Source organism: Colletotrichum abscissum, assembly GCF_030869225.1.
Source record: "Colletotrichum abscissum strain IMI 504890 chromosome Unknown Scaffold_68.1, whole genome shotgun sequence".
Classification (NCBI taxonomy): Eukaryota; Fungi; Ascomycota; class Sordariomycetes; order Glomerellales; family Glomerellaceae; genus Colletotrichum; species Colletotrichum abscissum.
The window spans coordinates 81813-94754 of NW_026850512.1; the positions used below are offsets into that span (position 1 = coordinate 81813).

General features: G+C 54.5%; 4 protein-coding genes across 4 annotated transcripts; 2 read left to right on the forward strand and 2 right to left on the reverse strand.

The window, feature by feature from the left end:
* Nucleotides 1–2104: 2104 nt before the first annotated feature.
* Nucleotides 2105–3523, reverse strand: CABS01_15513 (uncharacterized protein; the record flags this gene model as incomplete). Its single annotated transcript, XM_060548848.1, has 3 exons — nt 2105–2418; nt 2475–3367; nt 3417–3523. The coding sequence occupies 3 exons, from the start codon at nt 3521–3523 to the stop codon at nt 2105–2107; spliced, it is 1314 nt and encodes a 437-aa protein (XP_060391730.1).
* A 1601-nt stretch (nt 3524–5124) lies between these two features.
* Nucleotides 5125–6302, forward strand: CABS01_15514 (ribonuclease T2 family protein; the record flags this gene model as incomplete). Its single annotated transcript, XM_060548849.1, has 4 exons — nt 5125–5227; nt 5287–5369; nt 5439–5713; nt 5792–6302. The coding sequence occupies 4 exons, from the start codon at nt 5125–5127 to the stop codon at nt 6300–6302; spliced, it is 972 nt and encodes a 323-aa protein (XP_060391731.1).
* Nucleotides 6303–6650: 348 nt separating this feature from the next.
* Nucleotides 6651–7997, reverse strand: CABS01_15515 (Sec62 family protein translocation protein; the record flags this gene model as incomplete). The annotated part of the gene is made up of 3 exons (XM_060548850.1): nt 6651–6854; nt 6915–7471; nt 7532–7997. 3 exons carry the CDS (start codon nt 7995–7997, stop codon nt 6651–6653), a joined length of 1227 nt encoding a protein of 408 aa, XP_060391732.1.
* A 2258-nt stretch (nt 7998–10255) lies between these two features.
* CABS01_15516 (uncharacterized protein) lies at nt 10256–11967 on the forward strand (the record flags this gene model as incomplete). The annotated part of the gene is made up of 3 exons (XM_060548851.1): nt 10256–10364; nt 10452–11252; nt 11324–11967. 3 exons carry the CDS (start codon nt 10256–10258, stop codon nt 11965–11967), a joined length of 1554 nt encoding a protein of 517 aa, XP_060391733.1.
* Nucleotides 11968–12942: the final 975 nt, after the last annotated feature.

Consider the following 12942-nt stretch of genomic DNA (forward strand, 5'->3'; position numbering starts at 1 on the left):
TGACGCGGGGACTGGGGGACTCGCGGGGGGGGACGATTGGCTCGCCCTGTCCGGATCTAGTATGGCGCTACGGGTACTATCTCGCAGAAAAAGGAAGAAGAGACGGTCTAGTCTACTTCGCAGTGGTCTCTGGAATTATTGGGTTGCTCTGCGAGTGGGCTTTTAGGATTGTAGGTTAACGGGCATGTATCATGTATGACTGTTGAGGCTTTCCCCCCCCCCCCCCCTTTGGTGTTTTATTTCGCTTGCGGTGGGATGATGGCGTTATTGAGAAAAACTTTTTGAGCGTAATACGGTTACACACGAAATGTCATGAAAGCGTTGGGAATGAGCAGCAGACACTCGGCCGAATCCTATACGCCGCACGTCTGCTGTGAAGGCAATGAGGCTTTAACATGGCCCCTGCCGGACATCTCTCCGAAGGATCGTGCCATGTTATGTGCGTATCACATCAGAAGCCTGCAATATGTCTGTTTTCTCTCTGTAACACCGAGTTGTGAGAAGTCTTTATCAAACAACCTCTCTTGGCAAATTGGGGACCGCTCCACCAAACAGCCCTTCCATGTGAGAATACCAAGAAACAACGAACCAAAAAAAAAAACTCAATGGTGCCATGCATCATGTGATGAGATCATGACCTCGAAGTTGGTCCTCCCCGCTGAAGAGACATTTGGGTCATGCGGGGGATGATGGGACTCTTCTTGCTTCACGTCTGTCGATCCTGGGGTTTTTAGGAACTCCAGTATTCCAATTCTCCAGACTCCTCCAGACTGCAGAACGCGACGACGCAGAAATCTGGAGTCTGGAGTCTGGAGTCTGGAGAACCAAAAAAAAGGGGACAAAAAAAAAGTGGCGAGGTGGGAACTGGGGTAAAACCGTAGACCGCAATCAATGGCCTAGACTCTGCAGTTTCTCACTAAACCTAAAGAGCCCCATCAAAAAACCCCCCCAACCCAAAATAATGATTTGGATTCCTTGACTCGACTCGCGTACCAACACCCAAAGACTCGCAGAAGAAACAGAGACCGAGACTAGCTGCCACCTGACGTAGAGGTAACGCCGAGACTAACGTCCCCTTCCCCACGCGAATCCAGGTGCCGGCGCCGTGGATATTCGGTCCGATGCATCACGCGGGCTAAGACGTAGCTACGCAGTTTAAAGGTAGTAAGTAACAGCTGAGGCAGCTAATGCGAGGTCTGGTCGCCCGCTGCCCTGCCCAGCCCAGCCTGCCGGTAATGGTATGCGTAGTACGGAGTCGCAGCGTACGATGGTTTCTCTCGCAAGAGCCTCAGCCGCGCCGGCGGGAGGGAGAGACGCCAGACGCCTCCTTTTTTTTTTTTTTTTAATCTTCGGGGGAACCACAAAAAATACCTCATGGATGGATGGGACCAGAGAGTACTGAATCAACGATTTGGATGGGAATGAGTAGTGGACTCTGGGATTGCACTATTCGCAAGCCCAAACGTTTTGTTGGGATCTAAATCAGAATAAGTCCCTCGATTGTCGATGCCCAACTCTCATGACACCATCAGGGACACACTTTCCAAGAGAACGGTATACCTTCTTTCGTCACGGAGTACTTTGACAACTGGACAGATCTGGGCAAACGACACGAACTGCGACATGGGCGGCTGATGAAGAAAATAAAGTGGCAGCAGGGTTCACCTCGCAATCGACATAGTGTAGTGGAGACGTGAACATTGCTGCCACGCTGGCACGTGGACACGTGAGATTGAACATGGCGACAAGCTTCCGGCTTTGCATCAGTCATGTCGCCAAAGTGTCCTTTTTACCTCAGGTTGCGTACGAATACATGTGATATGGCATAGCTAGGTCTGTCTGTCTTGCGCTGCTCGAGGCCGGTCTGGGTATTGTCCTCCTCGAAACCAAATCCACTCCTCCTCCCCAATTCCTTGCAACTTGCTCCTAACGATACACACTATATAGCACGCTCTTATCAACCCCCATTAAGATTAACCTCAGCAGCGCGCTCCAAGGATAAGAAAACCACCGTCCGTCTTCTCATGAAATATTATACACGTAAAGCCCCAATCCATATCATGAAAAGTACCACCAGCGGGAGAAGCATGTTGACGATGACAGTCTAGTCCACTGGCTCGCGCAGCATTTTGGAGATGTTCTTGTGCATTTGGGCATACTTGTCCTCAAATGTCCGTTGAAACTTCTCACATGCCGCCCACATGGGATCGCCCTTTTTCCAGTACGTGTAGCAGTTTTCGAAAATCTGGCGCACGTCGGCTGCAAACTCGTCTTCTGTCTGGTACTGATGTTGCGACATCTTGAGCTTGACTGTGTTCAAGTCCATGGGTTTCTTCACCTTGTCAAAGTAATCGGGTACACCATCCTCGGCTGGGTCGACAGGTTCCTTGAATGGACCAACAAGTCTCGTCCAAAAGCCTGTGGCGAGTCAGCTTGTATGCCTACATGTCATGATTCGCCAATGCTTGACCTACCAGGTCCTGATAACATTCTATCAAGCAGATCGGAACAGAACTCAACCTTCTGCTGGGTCGTGATTTCGCCACTTGGCCCCGGAGCAATGCTGCGTCGTTTCTGAATGACGGGCTTTTGGCGGGGTGCCGATGCTGCTGCCGCTACAGCCGCCGCCTTGCGGACCGGGGGAGGTGGCGCGCGAGAAAACGCCTTGTCTCTATTTTGAGACGCAGGTAACGGCGCAGAGGCCCGCCTGTTCTTCTTGGACATGTGTTCTTGTTCTTCTTCACTGTCTTCCTCCAGATAGTGCACACTCTTTCTAGGAGTTGGCTCGGCGGACGCAGTATCGGCCGGTGCTGCAGGCGGCGTAGGCAGGTTCTCGAGTGAACTCATCGTCACGACCAGCTCGCTCAGAACCTCCTGAGGGAGAGACTTGGCAAACTCGGCTTTCTTGTCGGATGAGCGCATATATTCTGCTGCCCACGAAAGAAGGAGCTTCCGAATAGTTGAGCCCTCAGGGGTGTCCTTCCAAACCTGGACAAGAAGGGGAGTGGCGGGGATGTTCTGCGTGAGACGTCTGCACTCTTTCATTGCGTCAAGACTCGTATCGCAGAGACCATCAATACCCAGTTCGTGACCCAACTTCCATACACCAACAAGTGCCTCATAGGACGGAAACGTCTCGGCATCCTCTGAGACTTCTCCAGTGAAGAGAAACAGCTGAGCCAAGCCGAAGACCTCCGGTGTGTACTGTGGCAGCTTCACCACATTCTCAATGGCCTCGGAGGCCGCGTTCTGTCCTTTGAAGTAATCGTGGTAGTATTTTGATTTGGCACACAAGAAGTCTCTCTGAAGGCCAAACGGCTTCTGTTCGGTTCCGACGAGGACGATGGCGAACGTTGAGTGTGGCTGACTAGGAGTTGTTAGATCAATGGGCTTGTGACATCAATGTCATCACCTACAGCCATGAGAACGGCATCTCCTGCTCCTCCGTGGGCTCTTGCTTGGCCTCCGGAGTGGCAGCCTCGGGGATGCCATTCGAGGCGGCGACCGGCGCTTCGGTTGACATCCTGGCCTGTACGGTGATGTGGATCGACCTAGATGGTGTTAGTCGAGCTGAAGAAAAACTCCGATTCGTGACAGCCACTCATGGATGTCATCAAGCAAGGATGCATAAAAGGAAATGGGCATATGAGCGTCCAGGTGATGAGAGAGAGACTGCTTTATAACATTGTCGTCGTTCACGGGAGTGAATCGTCGGCATGAGAGTGAGGTTGTGTGAGTGAATCACAGCATGAGCCAAGCTGTGGTGCCTGTCTGATGCCAATCGGGGTGTATTCAGACGCAGACACGCAGGAAAGAAAGTTTCTCGTATACAGGGATGTGAGGGATGAAGACAACTTACAATGTTGTTCAGGTGTCGACGAATATGATGAGATACAATGCGGAGCTTAATGAACGAGGTAGCTGACGAGGGACAGGTGGTCGAACCGTGGTCTTACAATCGCGGGTAATGGCGACGAAAAAGTGAATAGAATACAACGCAGACAATGGGAGAAGATGTGTGACAATAAGATGGTGTGTTTGATGGCATCCAAAGGATGAAGAGAAAGCGTGTAGTTGAAAATTTGCTCCCTGGGACGTTCTTGCCAGACAGACTCAACCTTGAGAATGAAGCGGGAAGGTGTGAAACGACAGCACCTGCTGTGGCTCCCCGTGACTGTAGGTGGCCTGTGCGGGAGCTTCCTCAGGCCCATTGTTCACGTGTTCCCCGGCGCCCTGGTCCTGCCAAAATTGAGGACCTGGAAAGGCCAGCTTACGCCACAGTTGCTGTCACGGTGCACCGCCACTTGACCATGAAAACCAGAAGGTAGGGACGTTTCCATCTCAAGGTTTCTGTAAACCAAAGAAGGTTCTTCCATCACCTCCTGCTCGTTGCTGTCATCGATTCATCAAGGATCTTCGCAATCCTCCGCTCTTGCCCCGGCTGCAGGGCCATGGCTAAGCGAGATCGACCGTCCATCAGTACCTGAACGGAAAGTGCGAGTGCATCCTGTCACGTCCCAGGAACTCGGCTTCGCAATCGAAGGTTGGCAGGCACGCAGGCATGTATTGGACTTTATCAGTCTCCTTATCCTCGGAGCTCGCCGTAGTCAACGGCCACACTTCCCAAAAAAGTTGTCATCGCGGACCATTCCCCTTGGTCAACAGACAAACACACCGCGACAGTCAACACGCCTTGTCGAATCGCATTGGCGCTACTGCAAACCACTCTCCCGATTATCGCCCCGCGCTCCAATTGACCTCTCACGTCCCGTATCTCGAGCAGGTGGGAGTGCTACCCCCCACAAATGGGCCCTGGTCCGCCGACGGCAACGACGGCTGACAAGACTGACAAGCACTTTTAACTGTTGGCCAGCTTCCTTTTCAAGTCAAGAGCATTGCCAACATCGCTTCCCGTGTGGAGATTGGAACCTTTTTTTTTTTTTTCCAACCATGCTGGCCCCAGCTGGGAAGATAGATAGAGAGGAGACTGTGAATATAAAGTGTCGCGAAGCTGCGCAAGTTGATCCAATTGTCGTTGTGTCGTTGTGTCGTTCCTGTCCCCTTGCCTCCGGTCTCCGTCAGCTTTTGTGAGAGAAAACTGCAAAATCAGTCAATCCCCCAAAAATGTCTCGAACAATTGGACTTTTTGCCGTCGCCGGCCTGTTGCGCACGGCCGCTGCCGGCCTTTACCCGGGACTGACCACCGCCAACCACACCTGCGCTCTCGGTAAGACCTCGGTGAGCCCTTGAGGGCCTGCGACTCAACTGACGATGCGCGCCTCACAGTCGAACCCATTCTGTCTTGCTCTTGCGGCGCAAACCCCGACAAGGTCGACACTTGCTGCGTCGAGACGTACGGAGGCTTGGTGGTATGAATGAATCCTGTCCATCTTGAAGATGTTGGTGAATTAACTGTGAACTTTTGTGGTGGACAATAGCTCGCGACGCAGTTCTGGAACACCCACACCGGTCTCGAGGCCGAGGGCCAAAAGCTGCCCGCCGACGCGTGGGGCATCCACGGCCTGTGGCCCGACTTCTGCAACGGCTCGTACACCCAGTACTGCGACCTCAGCCGTCAGTACGACCCGGCACCTTCCCCCAACACCACCACCGGTAAGGCGGATGGCACTCCGGTCCCCGCCTGGACCGGCGTCTCCCTGGATGAGTTCGTCAAGCCCTTTGAGAAGTTTGATCTTCTCGAGTACATGAAGAAGTAGGTACCCTCGTTCATGAACAAAACCCTCGCCTTTCCACAGAGATATATAATCTTACAAAACTGCCCGTATTTTAGATTCTGGATCGCCCAGTACACCCCCAACTGGGTCCTCTGGGCCCACGAATTCTCCAAGCACGCAACCTGCTTCAGTACCTTTGACGTGGAATGCTACGGCCCCAAGTACCAAGAACACGAAGAGGTCGTCGACTTCCTCGAGACCGCCGTCCACTACTACCAAGAAACCCCGACCTGGAAGTGGCTCGCCGCCAAGGATATCACCCCGTCCAACAGCACCGCCTACTCCCTGTCGGACCTCCAGGCCGCCCTCAAGGAGGGCCACGGCGCCGTCCCTTACCTGGGCTGCTACGGGCCCCGGTACAACGCCACCGAGGCCGGCAAGGGCTCTCTGGATAACGGGTACACCCAGCTCACTGAGGCCTGGTACTACTTCCACGTCCACGGCAAGCCCCAGCGCGGGGACGCCGTGCCCGTCGCTGCTGATGCTAATGGCGGGCGCGTGACGAATTGCGCGACTACGCCTGGTGCTATCTGGTACTATGAGCGCTCTGAGGGTTCGGTCCAGTAGGAGCATCGTATGGTGTTGAGCATGTGAAAAGCATATAAACATACTAGTAATCAGTAATCTCCTGCTGCGCTGCCATTTCTGAACTTCAGTGTATGATGTGAATACTAGATGCAAAAAAACCACGTTGAATAACTACGCAGGGCCGATCTAGCTTTTTGTCGTCCATTGAGTTAGCTTAGGAGAGCCAAGGTGACCAAAATGCTATGTACCGAGATCGCCTCTGTCCTTCCCAACCCCACGCGTCAGCTAGTTTGGACGATGGGTATTCTACTCGTACAGTCCTTCCTTCAGCTAATAAAAAATCCCCAACGCCTGTTTGATGCGAAACTGTCCACCTCGAAAATGCATCTACTCCTCATCATCACCAAGCTCCTCCACAGCTGGCGCGACGTAGCCGGGGCGTTGCGCGGGCTGGGATGCAATCTGCGTCTCCGTAGCTGTTGTGGTCGCGGAAGCCGGGAGGGGCTGGCCAGTGGATGCGGCAAAGGTACCGCCAGCGCTCGAGGCGCCGGCAGCTGAGGCCTTCTTCTTCTTGCCCTTCTTGGGAGCAGTCTATTTTTTTTGTTAATCATTGTCCAATGGCGTTCATCGCACAGGGAAAGTGGCACTTACGTCGTGCCAGGCCCAGACGGGCTTGAAGCTGTCCATGAATGAGACGTCCTCCCACAGGTTGGGGAACAGCCAAAGGCCGGGAGATGCGACAAAGTAGGTGATGCAGAAGAGAATGACACGGAAGATGGCCATGAGGAAGAACAGGCCGAGCAAGCCCAAGAATCCCCAACTGAGGTAGTAGACGCCGAGACGAAGCTTGAGGGGCCAGAGGGGGTAGCAGACGACGATGAAGATGAGCACGAGGGCGAGGATGGAGTACAGCTTGCGCTTAACCTGGCTGCCCTCCCAGAACCACGCGTAGTACATCTCTTCCTTGGCCTCTTGCTGAGGCTCGATGCGGACGGTCCAGAGACCCTTGATGCGCTTCGTCTTCTTCGGGCCGTGGTCGTGGCCTTCGTGGGGGTCGGTCTTTGTGACGCGCAGGGCAAGCATCGACATGGGAAGAAGCTTAAAGGTGTTCTCGAGAGACGCGCGATCGGTGATCTCGGGCAACTCGGGGTTCTTCTTGCGCGCCTTCTCGTAGGCGGGGGACTGGAGAGCGCGGAGCGCACGCTTGACTGTAATACGAATGTCAGGACTGGCTTGAATGACACAAATCACGATTACTCAGTACTTACCCTTGAACATGTCCTTGCGCTCGCCATTGAGAATACAGGTACGGGGCTTCAAATCCTGGGCGCGCAGGAAGCTGGCCAGCGCAAGCGCAACAGGGTTGGGCGGGCCAGGCCTAATGGGCTGCGGCTGGCCCTGCTGCGGCTGCTGCTGCTGGTGCTGATGAGGGTGAGGGTGCTGATGACCCTCGTGGTCATGATCGTGATCGTGAGCGTGATCATGGCCGCCCTCTCCACCTTCGCCGCCCTGTTGCTGCTGCTGTTGTTGCTGCTGCTGACGCATGGCCATCTGCTGCTGCTGCATGGCCTGCTGTCGGAGGTGGTTGAGGAAATCCGGAACACTCATGCCGGCCTTTTGGGCATCAGCCTCTATTTGTCTGCGCATGGCCGCGATCTGCTCAGGCGAAGGCATGGGCTGGCCGTTGGGGCCCATCTGCATAGGGCCCATGGGGCCGGGCATTGGCATCGACATCTTTGAATGTGGGCTAGTGCTCGAAGGCAACCAGTGTTTTGGAAAGACGTGAGGAAGAACTCTGAATGTTCTCTGCCAAGGTTGTCGGCGGGATTGGAGGAGTCCGGCGACAATTGGGAAAGAAGCCTGACTGCTGGATCAGTTTTTGTTGGATGAGCGGGAGTTTGACCGTGGGAGCTGCGGTCGTGGGCTGGGTCTTTGAACAAAAAGTGACCAGCAAGCAAGCCAGGTGTTCACTTCTGGTCCAAAAATCCGTGCAGGGGTTAAGGTCCGTCCCCTCCACCCATTGGGTCCAATTCCCGTCCATTGATAGAAATTCGGTAATCTCTTTCTCCGACACCCGTTATCGATAAGCCCATCAGCCCACCTAAGTGGAAGGCGCTTTGACCACACCCAAACTCAAATGTCCTCTGCATCACAGGCAGGCACGCGGGTTCAAACGGTCGAGCTGCCTTAGTCAGCCATCATATCATGTGACCTCCCTTCGACCCACTATCATGTTATGGATCTTAATGAATCTTATGTCAGCTATCTTACATCAGCAAGACACTTACCGAATCTCCTCTTTTCCTCTTTCCACTGTGGCGGCTCGCCCGAGACATTCTGTTTGCGCTAGAGTAACACGAGCAACTCTGCCAAAGTCTCTCGTCCACCAGTTTTCTTCAGACCAAACGATGACGAGGGACTCCGCCACAGTTCCCAGCAACGGCTTCCCGACACTATTTTGCTAGACTCGAGTCATCACACGTCGGAGACTTCTTTTCTCACGATCCGGCTGGGTCCCGCAACCACTACAGTCAGATTCATCGCGACAGTCGTCAAGTGATGCTGATTGCCCGAGAGGCTTTTATTAGATGCAGAGAAAATCGAGAGGGGCAACTCGCAAGTACTGGGGCAAATGCAAAGCGGAGCGGAGCAGAAACAGAACACAACACCCTCTCTTGTTTACCTTACCTTGCATATTGTCCACAGTCGCCATCCGTCGGCCAGCCCATCGGCTTCGCCCTCCCCGTACAACCATCCAACGGCGATGGCGTCCTGCAGTATTAAACCGGAGACATGCTGAGCGACGATGGGAATTGTGACGGCACAACACATCCCCAAATCCGCACGTAGGCTTCCCGCGTTACCCTCCCTGCCACCCGCGGTGCCTTGCATGCAACAGTGATTTCTCATTGCTTCCCGTTCGCTCAGGTTGGAACATGTCACTGAGCGACTAGGCTAGGTTTGTTGGTTTCTGTTTGGATAGACAGTCAGCCATCGCCCAGTGATTGGTCACAGGGCCTTATTAATTGCCCGACTGGAAACACGCACACACGGCGTCGAATTACCCTTCACTTCCCAGGCTTCAGCCCGTTGCCCTGTTTGTCAATGATATTCGACAAAGGTGTTCGTGGGCCCGGCGCCCCAAGAGATGACAAGGGGCGGTGACGGGTAAGGTGTGATGTATCGCAGCATGACGGTTCTTGACTGGCACGAGACCCTCGTTGCCTCCCTCCCCTCCACACCCCTCTGGTTAGCCCTCTGGAGCCCTCTCTGGAGGGGCACTTGTGGCAAGCAACTGCTGGTCAAGCTGGGCAGTCCAGCAACACAGAGCAAGGCAGAGGTGAGACATCGACTCGCTGAGCCATCGTCTTCATCTTACACGACTGGTGGAGCCCTGCAATCTGGTGCAGGATGATGGTGTGCCGCCAGCCATCCGAATCCGACAAGACCCCAGCTTCCTAAGCGCCGGTTGGCCGGCCGTGTCTGGCCCGTTCTGCGACCCCGGCCTATCAGAACGGTCCGTCTGCATCTTGACTGCACACCTCGCCGACAACTGCTAGGCCCATGTCCCCTCCATGTCCCTCCATCTTCTTCTCAGCTGGACCTATGAAGCAAAGCACTTGTTCAAATCTCTTGCCCAAAGTGGGAATTGGGATTCAAAATGCCTCGACTACGTGACAAAAAAGACATCAAGTCGGCCACACCCCAAGTGGGTTTTCCTTTGAAATTGCCTACTACCTGTTCGGAACTGTTCGCCTTCCACGACCAAGGTACTTGCATACCTTACCTTGCTTTGCCTCAAGGTCATCCGTACCCATTCTATTATAACTCAATCGGATCGCTCGCTCTCTTGACTCTTGTGCTTTGCCGCCCTCTTTGCATCTTCCCTTCTTTCGTCCTGTCAAATCGCTGGCCGTCTCTCGTTTTTTTGTCTTTTTTACCCCCCGTCTCCAGCAAATGTCCGGCATGAAGCTATCTGTAAACCAGGTAGTATGAAGGGTCTGAGTGGCATACTTGCAGACGCCTATGCGACATGGCTTTCGCCCCTCACAAACTGCTGCGCTCCATTTTCTGACTCCGTAGAAGAGAAGCCGCGTCAAAGTGAGTTGTGCTCTTTGGGTTCCTGGTAGCAATACACACAAAAAAATATCCAACTGCCGGTGGGACTAACACGCACACTCCGCTTAGACACCTTTGTCATTTCTGAGAAACTGTCACCACCACACACCGTAACCCGCAACCAGCCCGTGCCCATGCCGCCGCCTTTTGCTGGGACAACAATGCAAAGGTCAGCCGGACCTCGCCCGCAGCCGCAGGGGAAGTCGAAAGGAGTGAAGAGAAGTTTCGCGTCGCTCCGGGAGCGGTTCTCTGTGAGAAAGCGATCTCGCTCAGACTCCTCGTCCTCCTCATCGCGCCGACTACAAATATCGGCCCCCAGCAACTTTCGCCATCTGCATTCAGAGTCTTTTCAGTTCCCCCAGTATTCGAACCTCCAGCACGTCGGCCGGACCCCGCCACCGCGTCCCATGCCGCGACCTCGCCCTTCTTCCTTCAGGCCGCTGGAGCTCAGCATATACGTGCACAAGAGGGAGCTCTCGCCGATTCTGCCGCACTTTGACATGCTTACGCCGCCGCCGCGGCCTGCTGCTCAGGTCCATGTCCGGCCGAATCCCGACGACGATGTATTCGGACCCTCGCATGAGCCCAACTATTCCCCCATGTCGTTCCATTTGCCCCGGAAGATGTCGGCGTCGCCATCCACCCTCGCTACCATGGCCAGCGATACGCCCCCGAAAATTCCGCCAAAGTCGAGGGCCCGGTCTCAGACGTCATCCAGCGCGAGCGCCGAGAGGATGAAGGAGCGGATTGCCGGAGCCATGCTTGAGGTCGACAAGCTCCAGCGCGAAATCGAGCTAGTCATGGAGCGTCAGAGCATCTACGCCAGCAGCCGGCCTTCGACTGCCCATTCGATGGCACTGACAGCGCACGGTAAGCTCAGACGATACCAAATTTAGCACTTTTTCTCACGCGTGCGTTGTAACTAACAAAAAGGCTTCTAGACCTGGAACCCATCCCCACGGTCCCCGCCCTCCCGCCATCTGCACCCTCTTTCGCCGAGCGCCTCAACCCCGGGGCCGAGCGCCCTCACACGGCACCACCCCGGCCGCCGGTGCACATTCCCCACCGCGGCACGGCCTTCGCCGACGCATCGGCCGCCTTCATCACCCCACCCCCGAGCCGCGGCAGAGAAAGCAACCGGCCGCCGCCCCCACCCCCACTACCCCTCGTCCTGAGACCCCCCCTCCGCAAGAAGAAATCATTCTCCCGGGTATCCAGCTGGCTTTTCCCCGGCGGAGGCAACGCAGCAGAGCAGCATACTAATCACCACGGACGGAGCATCAGCCACGATTCCATCACTAATTTTCCCCGCCCCGTCAAGGGCCGCGAGGGCTTCTACCAGTGTGTCCATGCGCCGCGGGACAGGCGCACGAGCGTGGGCACGGCGTCGACTGTGTCGACGTGGGAGGAGTCGGACGACGACACGGGAGGAGGCCAGACTGTCCCGACGACGACGTGGTCGCCAGGCAGCACCCTCGCCACTAGAGCGGAGGAGCAGCAACCACCTCTGGAGCGCGTCACTACGTTTGGGAAGGAAAAAGATGCCGGTGGTCCTAGAAGGACCGGCTTCGCGGCGGTGTTTTGAAACCTTGGGATGAAGCGGTGGTTCTTTTTTTCTTGGTTTCCACCTATTTTCTTTCTTCTGCATGATACCAACGGTTTTTATTGGGAAAGAACAAGATACCATGTTGTAAATATTATGGACTAGACGGGGTTGGAGGCGGACTTTGTTTGTTTTCTGGATATCTGATGATGCTAGTGGCGCCTACGGTACGGCAGCATAGGATCGGGCAGGGCTCGGGGAATTATTGGAATGATGAGACGTTTTCTGATGGTGTCAAAACCGCCTCTCTCAAGGCTACGTGAGAGGCTACTCTAAGAGTCACTGCGGTGGTTCGATCAGTAGTATACCTGCTTATACGTACGATCGCTCGCACGCAATTGTTGTTGAGACGCAGTGGATTTCAAGTGGCCTTTTGAGGAGCCCCAGCCGAGGCGATCAAACGACCTATAGGCGACCAAAAGCTCTGGCTGCAAATAATTAGACTCAGAGTAATTAGTTCAATGTCGTTTTCTTGAGACTGTATTATTGGAGCTCCGTGCACATTGCTTTCTCCCGTGTCTTTTTTCTCTCGAATGCTCCGACGAAGCGTCATCTGAAGTCAGATCTTGAGCACCATCTCTTACGTCCGTCCATCTTAACTCGTTCGGTCTTCGGCCGAAGATAAAACCTTCAGCCAGATTCTTTTCAGTCGAAATGCAATGATTCATGCTACTGCGCTGCTTGAGGTGGGTATTACTGATGGCCATCTCAAAAGACGTGTTCCCGAGCTTGGCATGTTCATCACGTAATGATCACATATTCGGGACACTCAGAAACGGCAAATGCCAGCAAAGGGTCACCAAGCAGGAAATGGACGAATGGTGTTTGCGATGGTAACTTCCGACATGGGGTCGTTCGGTCCGGGAATGCCCACTGCCGAAGTCACCACGCCTTCCTCTTGCATGTAACCCCGGTAAAACCCCAGCTGCGTTGGAGCTCTCCCGTTTTGGACGTCTA